Below are 10050 nucleotides of genomic sequence, written 5' to 3'. Positions count from 1 at the left end.
AACTCATGTATATCAAAGTATTAATTTATTACATTGTGATCGCCCATTAGTAACATTTTTTAAAGTAGTTTACTGGTTTTATTTTCTTTTTAAATTTCAGCAATTTTCTGTAAGGAAAATAGATTGGTCTGATTCTCTGGTCTAAGTACAAGGCTGAAGTTTTCATGATGCCCTAATTCTCAGCACTAATTTGATCCAAAATAGGTTCTCCTGGATTTCAAACAATGAACTTTCAAAAATCTGTCCTCTGTGGCAGTGTGACGAAAAATGAAACGTGTCTTAGAAAAACAGAAAGCTTGGGGAAAAAAAGGTTAAAATAAAAGTGAGGAGACTACTTTTGCTGGGTGTAATTAATGGCCATGATGAGAAGGAGAATTCCATTAGCTGAAAGTCAAAAGAACTTGCGACTTATACAATGATGATGAAAATATCAAATCTCAAAATAAAACAATAAAAGTGAAGGGCTGACTATGCTGTTCAAGTCAGTAAGAGTGTTTTCCATTCACTTGAACAGGAGCAGATTCAATTCCCTGAAAACTTCTGTTATCAATTACTTGAAACAATCTAATATTTCCCAGGGTCAAGAAGAATTTACTGTGAAAGAAATCCCTGAACCTAAAGAAGTGCATGTCATAGCCATCGTGGTAAACGGTACCGACCCACACAGCACAATGGAGCCTCTTAGTACCGCCACAGAAAAGGAGGACTTGCTTTGCGCTGGGAGCTGCTTCTAATTTTCTGGGGAACAAGCTTGCTTTGAAGTATTGTAAGCTTGACATTTTTGGCAGGTCACTTGAGGAAGTGCTGGTATGCATTTAAGTGTCTTATGCATCTGCTCACTGGTACTCTGTTAGCTTTAATAAGCACATATGTATCTATCAAAATAGACCTTGAACTTGAAAACTTAAGCTAGGCACTTAAAGAAACATGTCCTGTCTGCTCTGCCGCTTCTAAACAATCTTTTATCATTGGTAGATGATATAAGTGAGCCTGACACCAAACAGGGGTCAGATACAGTTTCAGGAAACTGTCGTATCCTTCTTCACATCATTAATAATAGAAGGAGCGTGCACAGCCAGGAAGCAGAAGCTGGGGCTGTTTTCGTTATTACTCTACAGGACAGAAACATGGACTTCTCTGTTTTGCCAAACAACAACCATCCTGATAAATTCCTGCAACTGGAGGTGAAGTCTTTAGTGAAAAACTCTGCCTTTCTACAAGCCAGCCTGGCAAAATTCCCAGAAGCCGCTTTACCTGGTGTGCAGCGATGGCACAATAGGGTCTATTTACAGGTAAGGTGTAAAAGAAGCTGACATTTTTTTCTGATTTTTCTACCTTGTTTTTGGAATCAGGAGACAAATGCCATGAGGTTGAGACTTCAGCTGTGAATTCAGCTTCCTGCATCTCTGAATCTGTGTCATTAATATCCCTCTAAGTTTTCTAAGACTTCAGTGAGGATCAGGCTCTGAGAGGACAGTTACTCTCTTCAGGGCTGACTTTTTTTCAGTACGTTAGGCTTTCTACTGCTTGTTGTAACATTTTCATAGCATTTCCCAGAAAGTCTACTGACATCAAATACCGATTATTTGTACTGAAGAGCAGAATGGAGCACCTTCTCTGAAGAAATAAGAAAAAAACCCAGACTTAAATCTGAGAGCCGCGTCATATCTCTCAAACTCAATGAAATGGCACATTAGAGAGAGTATTAGATATTCTTGCTGGTGTCTTACAAGCTTATATATGTCTACATAGTTCACTGTAGCTTCCGCTTTATTTTGCCTTCTTTTTCTCATTCTACTTTGACTTTCCTGATATCCTGACAAGCAGCTGTTGAAAGTGTGAAACACACTGCTGTGTTAATCCAGGTTATTACACAGAGGTAGCAGCAGTTTCTGGGGGAAAAACATAAATGTGGGCTGCCTAGTAGAGGCCGTGGAGCCTGCGGAGGAGAAGTTCACGTCTGGATCAGCAGCGGTACAGCTGCATCAGCTCACACCCCTCTGGGCCCCACTTGCTGCTCCACAGTGCTCCTTTCCTGCTGCCCGGGGAGCCCCTCGCCTTTCCCCACCCCTAACATGAGCAAAAGCTCCAGGGTCTGCTTCTTGTCAAGGGATGGAGACACACATAAGCAGTTGGTTGGGGGGGGTTGGGGAGTGGAGAAGGGATCATGAGGATCGTTAGGGTGGGGGTCCAATTCCCCAGGGGAATGAGGAGTGGGAGCCGAAAAACCATCAGCCTGGGGGATGGGAAGAGAAAGATCCTCCCACGGCTACTTCCATTTGCCTTTCTCCCCTCTCAGACACTTCTCCCCAAACCCCATCACTCCCTCCCAGAGTCCGCTGCAGTCCTCATCCACGTGCAAAAGTCCTCCCCCTCCTGAAACTCGCTTCCACGACCCCCCCTTACCCTCCCTGGCCTCTTCTGCAGACACCCTCGCCTCTGCCTACCCCAATGCCTCCCGCCGCCTCTGCTCATATTGTATAATCTTTGCTGGCGATTCCCCAAGGAGAGCTGGGAGTGGGGGGGACGCACGGTCGCCCGTCAGCTCCCATGCAAAGAGCCCTAACCAAGGGAAGGAGCCTGCGGGATCCCAAACAATGGGGTATGGTGCAACGCTGGCCTCCTTCCCCACCCCACCTAAGCCCCTCTTTTGTGCAGGAGGGAGGCAGCCACACACAGAGCCTCCTCCACAGCAGGGATCCTTCTCCCTATTGTCGTTTAGCAGGACGCGCTGTCACCGAGCCAGGGCTGCAGGGCTGCGGGAGGATTAAAAATGTGTGGAGAGCCCTGCACTTTTTCGACTTGCGCTCTGCCCTTCGCCACCAGCGAGAGGGTTTTCCTGGAACTCTGTTCCCAGCCCTGGGCTGGCCATTTCAAAGGAAATGTCTGTGCTCACCACGTCTCCAGAAAAGCAGTTTGCAATGCAGTATGTTTTACAAATGTTGAACCTAGGGCACAACCTATACTTTTAAGTGTAGTCATTAGTGAATTCAAGCTGTCCAGATAAAATTCATTGTGCCTTATTCTCTCCCTTATGAGCTCGCCTCCTTTTTTCCCTTTCGCTGACAATCAAGTAAAGGGAAAAGAATTGATGAATTCCAGACGTTAGAATAAACACGATGGCACAGTGGAGAACTAATGGTGCAGGAATAACATGTTTTTGCTTTAAGATGAGAGAACTAATGGGGTTAAGGGTTAGTTAATTCAGAAACGGAAATGGGGGCGGGGGGGACGGCGAGGGAGGAGAATTCATTTCAGAACATATGTGCGTGACCTACGGACTCCCAAAGTCATTAAACCTTGAGAGTCACCTTAATTCCCTCTTCAGAAATTCATTTTCTTTTAAGAAACTATTGCTGGTCAGGGCTCCCTGTATAAAGTGACTTCTCAATGGCACTTTCATGGCCTCTTCCAGATCTTTATTATGAGACCACTTAAATTCAAGTGCACTTAAACGCTTATGTGTTTTCTCCACCTGTAAGATTTTTAATTTATTTCCATTATAAAAAGCAGCTTGACATAACAAGAATCCCTATTGCTGACCAAAAAGTTGTTGCTCTTTCTCTTTGCTGTCCTCTTCTGTATCAGGCAGACTGAACAGCTTCCCTGCTTAGCATACATTTTCATCATCTACTTCAAATAAAATAAACCATAAAGCAGTCCAGCAATCTTGGTCCTTCCTTGTGAAAAGCAGCATAAAAAGCACAGACTCCTGCAAATGGCTAGCTGCTGACCACTTGCTGATTGCCCTGAAAATTTCCAGTCCCGCTGGATTCTCTGCCCCACGACATGTTTTAGTGTTCAGCATACACCAGATGATTAATTCCCTATAGCTGCTTCTCAGAGCTGAGATGTGTGTCTCCCCTGTAATCTATCTGGTCAATTTCAGCAATTCTCAGACTTCTCTTTTCTGCTTGTATTTCCCTTTTTTACCTATTTCTGGAAGAGAGCAGAGAGCATTTGGTCTTTGAACACCACGCTGCTTCTTGTTGTGCTGCTCTTGCTTAGGAGTTCACAACTCCAAACAAATTTTGGCCTGCAGGTATTACAGTTCCATGATAACTTGCACTCCTAACCCCTCCTGGTCTCTCATCCCAGCTAATGCCTGTGTCCTGCCTTTGCTTGTTTCTCAGGGTACCAGGACAAGAGATTTTTTTTTTATCTGTAAGTTAGGTGCTGTGTTACTGTCACTTGTTTGTCTCCTGGCTCAGATGTGCATTACACACTTCTGCTCTTTTTCTTATTCTTCCCTAGACATCTGCAACTGGCCACAGTCAGAGCCAGCTGCAAGGCTGGCAGGAGATTTGGCCTGACACCATACAGAAGTTTTTATACAATTAACTCACAGCCCTGCAGACCTCCAATATCAATAACAGATAAAAAAGCTTTCTTTAAGTAAAGAATTCACTATGAGGACAGAAATACTCTCAATTAAAATATTCTGTATGAATGGCTACTTTTGTCTAAATATTCCTATTAAGTCCGCTTAGTTGTTTATAACCATCTACTGATCTCCTTCCTGTCCACGTCAGGTAGCTTCCCAGGTTGCTTTGTAGTACCTGATGCTGCTTTATGTCTCTAACAAGCAATTCTGATGCCCTTCAGTTCTCTCCATAAGAAAACTTGCATTCTCAGGAATCCTTGATGTGAGCTGTCTGCCCTACTGTCTTTCATATCTGCTTACATACCCTCAGTTACTCCTTGCCTTCCCGGTTGCTTTTCCACAGCACCCACAGCATGAGATCAGATTGGTTCAGGAAATTCTAAAGAGCTAATAATTACTTATCCTGATAAATAAGCTTTATTTTTTATTTACCAAATGCCTATCAATACCTATTCAGTTGTTACAACTATGACAGGGATTCTTGGGTTACTACCTAGCAGCTTTTTGCCTGTCAGGCTTTTTGTCTGTCTTAGAAACAGGTCTCTACGTCAGGTCTCTATGTCAGAGAAATGCCCTTCCAAGTGCTGGGAGGGTCCTCCAAGGTGCGTTACAAGGCTTTTGTACAACAGAGGGTTATAGTCTTAAGCAAATTACATGCAAATATAATCATGTTGCTACCCACTTTCATTAGAATGTCTCCTTGATCTCTTTTTGCGGGTAGGTGGGCTTGAGACCAAAGCCTACCCTTAACTGTTGATATCCTGGGTTTGGTGGGTGATTAGCTTGATGTTTCATATCACAGACCGAGGGGAGGATGGTTAGACCCTAAGTTTGTTTCAATGCTAACAACGACAACAACAGGAATAAAATGATGAAGTCAAAAAAAAAAAGAGATAAAAATGTTTCCTAGCAATATAGATTAATTTATATTTTAATTATATATATTGTAACATATCTATATGCATAATTTACATTATGAAATAATAATCAAGAAAAATCTGTCGAGAAAGCACATTTTGACCGAGGGATGGAACTAACATGGACTCTCTACAGATCTTCAGGCTTTTTACAGAGTCCTCTTTTTCTGTGTGTCAGCACTCTGGGTCTGTCAAAGCAGGACAAACTGTTCTCAGTGAAAAACAAGTTACAGACCATAACAGCTTTCTTGTTCATGAGCTATATGTAGATCAAACATATTTTTTTTGCAGGGTTTGCAGGGTTGAGCATTTTTCATCTTCTTAAATGAGTATTTCATCAGCACATTTCAACTACAGTTTCTCAGAGTTCTTCGTAACTACTGCTGCTTTGAGCATTTGCTGTTCCCTGCTTCCATTCAGTGAATAGTAATACAAATTGCCTCCTCATAGCTCTGATTTGCTCTGTTCCACCCTCATTCACACTGGCTCCTCAGACACAGTGTGTATCATATAAATTCTGTAACATATGTGGATACCTAAGTTTACAACACTTTCATCTTTCTTTGAAGATTCATTTTATGAAGCAGAATCAAAACATGGAAGTCTGTGGAAAGTGTTGGGATGTGGTTTGAATCTTAAAAATATGTAGGTTTTGCTAGAATTATTACTGGCAGGCATATTTTTATTATCTAACCTCCTTCTGTTTCTCTGCTTCTGTAAATGCTTATGTTTCATGCAACTTCTTTGGATTTCTCTGTATCATTTCTTGGACCTAAACCTTTTTTTTGATGTGTCTATGCATCAGCGTCCTGTCCTTCCTCTTCCCTAACTAGTCTCTAGGATATATCTACTGCAGAATCTTCACAGCCAGGCATTTGCCTGCACTCAAGCACTCAAGTGTATTCTCTCCATTAGCTTTGCACTTCAATATCTGCTCTCCAAAACTTCTGTAAACCATCTCCTACCTCCAATTCCCATCAAATTCTGTTGTACCTCCCAACCTATTCCCTCTCTACCTCTGCTCCAGGCTACGATGGTCTCCTGTTTTCATGCCTGTGAAACGAAAGGTACTCTGGGTGGAAGGGGCAAAAAGTTTTTGCCATAAAGCACTCTCTTTATGAACGAATTCTGCATCATGCCATCTATTCCAAGTTTTGGAGCATTTTATTTAAAACAGCTTTAGAAATTACTGTCAAGTCACATTCTTTTCACAACATTTTAGCCTAGGGAGACTGAGCAACCCCTGGTGAGACAGTTCGCGTTCTTCAACAAAATGTTCTCCAAGTTCAACTATCTAGCAAGCCTGAGGGAAGCATCATTAAGGTCATTGACAAATTTTAAATAAGAAATAAAATAAATAAAATAAAAAAAATGCAGTGAGAAAGAAATGACAGTTAAAAACACCAGCTCAGCTGAAATCTGGCCAGTACAATCCAGAGGGCTTCAGTGACAGCTGCAACTGCAGTGCAAAGAGTAATATTATCAGGGAATATGTCAAGGCTAAGGAATGACATATGAAAATTATGAACTAATAGAGGGGCTGGTAGGGCACTGAGGATCCACCCACCTACTAATGGTAATTATTGATGGGAAACATGCTTAGTCACTTGTGCACGATTTAGTGATAAGAATGCCAGCATGATGCTTCCTCCTAGAGTTTCTTAGACAAAGGCTGTTGTTTTCGCTTCTCCCTCTTTCCTCTCTGAAGGAAACCAGTCCTCCTCCTTCCTTCTACACCTGCATGCCCCAGACCAACTCACACGTGTCTGTGTGTCTGCACAGGCACTGAGGCATATAGTAGCTGATGACATGTAGCAGCTAGCTGCCACTGGAAGTGGATTCACCAGTCCATGAAGAGGGTAGAAAATTGCTCAAGCAGAAGAAGCCAGGAGTTTGCCATCAGCTTAGGGACCTGCACTGGCTGATGTGGGATACAAGCAGCTCCAGAGCCAGTATGCAGGAGGAGGTGGGATCCCCTGGGATCCCACCAGAAAGGTGGAAAGCAGGACGTGCTGCTGAAGTCCATCTGGACCATGGCACCTTAGTGGCTGAAAATCTCAATATAAGTGAAGTATCATGGGAAAAACGTCCTTTCATGGAAGGAAGTTTCTTAATTTGCATTGGGATGGTTCTGTAGAAGCAGTCCTGAGACACGGGAGAGGTGGCAGCATTAAGGCAAGGGGTCTGCCAGAAGCAGGTATCTTGGGAAGCTGACACACCTCTGGAACCAGAGACTGGTGACAGATTAATTCAAAGTCTCGGTGACAGAAGGTTGTGGTGAACCAAAATGCTGAATAGCTTGAATTGGAGAGTCTGGTTGCATTCCTGCATGCAATTACAGATTGAAAAATACGGTAACTTACCAGCATCTTACCAGCTCCTGAAGAGGCTCTTAGTGCTGTGTTAAGCAGCAGCTTGTGTGTGCTCCAAAAATGTGATCCCACCAGGGTTGTCCGTCCTCCTCCCTTGCCACCCCCTGTTCTAAATGGCCTGATTTAACAATTGTTGTTGCTGGGAGACTGCTCAGATATTTAATTACCTTTGAGTTCTGACAGTGCTTGCATTAAGGACTCTCCCTCAATTGAATGAAGGGCCTCTTTGACATCCTGACATAGGTCTAGCATTCAACAGCGTGAACGGAACTGTGAATCACGCCCCTGCTGTCAGAGGTGCAGCTCCAGTCAAGGCAGTCTCTTACACAGCGTTACCCCTGTGCTTCATTATGCTTTGTTCTTACAGCTCTGCTTCTGCATCATACGCCCATGGCTTTCATCGGAACTGCAGCTTCTATCACAGTGCTCCATAGCACTGTTTTGCTAAAGCAGAGGCTTTCTTTCAACAGGCATTATAATGCCAGTTCACATTGGCAGAAGAGTTTTAATGTTCAGATTGTACCCACATGCTTTCCCTAGAAGGAAGAAATCTGCCCCGAGTGAGCAGACAGGCTCCCTTACTGCACTGTAGATGTTTGCCAGAACAATTGTTGCATGTGTAATTTTAAAAATTACTCTATTGCATTACAAATGATAACTCTGGAAGGGGGCTATGTCGTAGGTAAACAACGATGAAAGTCAGCTTCTGATCTAACTTGTGCCTTACAGAGAGAAAAGAGAAATGTTACTGAGCTGCCGGGCTTAGACTCGAACCGGGTCAGTCAAGAAATGATAGACAAAGCCCTTGGAAAACATATTACACCCATCACTCTGAAATCCACAATCAAAAGCAACCCCTTATATAGTGATATGCAGGTGGATGACGACTGGGAGGAGAAGAAAAAGAGCCCTTCCTGGACGGTGCAAGACTATGACAGCCACTCACTGCACTCTAACTTGGCCAGCCACATAAAGGTAACGCGGCGTTGCACGGAGTTTGCGCAAAGTGAATTGCTATGAGCTCTGTGCATATCCATGAACCACTCTGCAGCCCACTTGGTTCTTTTGGTGAGGTTCCAGAAGTAAATATGAATGTATTTTCCGGTACAGACATGACACTAACATGAGTCTGATCCAGAAAAGAAGTCTACATACCTGGTTAGACTCCAGGAATTTCAGTTCTGCAGAACACCACCTCTGTGACTAGAGAAAGCCTTAAAACTCAATACCCCACAACCCAGCTTCCCCATTTATACAGAAAAGAACTATAAATAAGGCACTTAAATACTTTATGCCCACTTTAATAAATGTTCATGACATCATTCTGTTATCAAATAATACACATTTTCTCAGCCTCATCCACACCATGCGGGATCCCGTCTGCCTGTGAGTTGACACAAATCACTTTTAGGGTTACTTTTGTGAGTTTTTTTCTGCTGTTCCCTTTTTTGGAAAGGGACTCAGATCGGTGTTTATAAAGCGACATCTCTTCTTGAGAAGACAACATGGTTTCTTTCGGGTTTTTTAATCACATTTCAATGGCTGGTGTCCTACATTTGGTTCCTGGCTGAAAAGTGTGGTTTTAATTTTCCCCAGTGGAACATTTGCAGCATCTGGCAAGTAGCACAACCTATGTTCAAGTGAAAGTCTCTTGCATTTGTGTTGTGATGCCTTAAATTCATTAATCACTATCTGATGATAGCCAAAATACTTCTGGCTACGTTCTAATGACTTTATGTGCAAGAGAGAGGAACTGAGTTCATTTTCTGATTTTTCTTTTAGGAAAATCCTAATGATCTACGGTTCTGGATGGGGGATATTTATACTCCTGGGTATGATACCTTGTTAAAAAAGAAAGAGAGAGAAAAAAAGCATTCCAAATGTTGCCGAATCACCCTGCTCATGGTACTAGCTGTTTGCATCCTGATTACCATAGTCACGCTCAGCATTTTACTTACTTAGTACAGCCAAATGATGTTGATGGGAATTTTTTCAATAAATGTTTTTATTAAGCTATTCCCCTCCCTTGTTTTATTTGAATTCCAATTTTTTGTCACAAATACATTTTGTTTGACATCACTGTTTTACAATGTTCCTGTGCAGCATAAGGAATTGATCCTGAAAAGAGACCAATACTCTAAGCAGAGCAGAATGTCTCCTTATGGGTATGATTAAAAACGAAAACTACAAAGATGCTAATTTCTTAGTGCCTTCTTCTTTGGACTAGTGATTTGAGTGAGCATGTGTGATATGGTACATACAGTATGTACAGACAGACATCTGACTATTCATTCTAATAAACACCTGCCATCCTGTTAATCCTTAACTATTATTGGAATATAGAAAATTGTGATAAAGTGGCATTCAAGATATCCCA

At 42.5% G+C, this 10050-nt stretch overlaps 1 protein-coding gene across 1 annotated transcript; it reads left to right on the top strand.

Moving 5' to 3' along the window:
* The first annotated feature begins 1099 nt into the window (after positions 1 to 1099).
* Positions 1100 to 9635, top strand: MINAR2 (membrane integral NOTCH2 associated receptor 2). The gene is made up of 3 exons (XM_063321064.1): positions 1100 to 1292; positions 8403 to 8648; positions 9456 to 9635. The coding sequence occupies exons 1-3, from the start codon at positions 1128 to 1130 to the stop codon at positions 9633 to 9635; spliced, it is 591 nt and encodes a 196-aa protein (XP_063177134.1). The 5' UTR covers positions 1100 to 1127.
* Positions 9636 to 10050: the final 415 nt, after the last annotated feature.

Source organism: Chroicocephalus ridibundus, chromosome Z (genome assembly GCF_963924245.1).
Source record: "Chroicocephalus ridibundus chromosome Z, bChrRid1.1, whole genome shotgun sequence".
NCBI classification, from domain to species: domain Eukaryota; kingdom Metazoa; phylum Chordata; class Aves; order Charadriiformes; family Laridae; genus Chroicocephalus; species Chroicocephalus ridibundus.
Note: the sequence above shows the minus strand (reverse complement) of the source record. Positions and strands in the feature narration are given on the sequence as shown.

Coding starts and splice junctions, on each gene's coding strand:
- MINAR2 (XM_063321064.1), top strand. CDS start 1,128: ATGGACTTCTCTGTTTTGCCAAACAACAACCATCCTGATAAATTCCTG. Junction 1,293..8,402: donor ACAATAGGGTCTATTTACAG/GTAAGGTGTAAA, acceptor TGTGCCTTACAG/AGAGAAAAGAGAAATGTTAC. Junction 8,649..9,455: donor ACTTGGCCAGCCACATAAAG/GTAACGCGGCGT, acceptor TTTTTCTTTTAG/GAAAATCCTAATGATCTACG.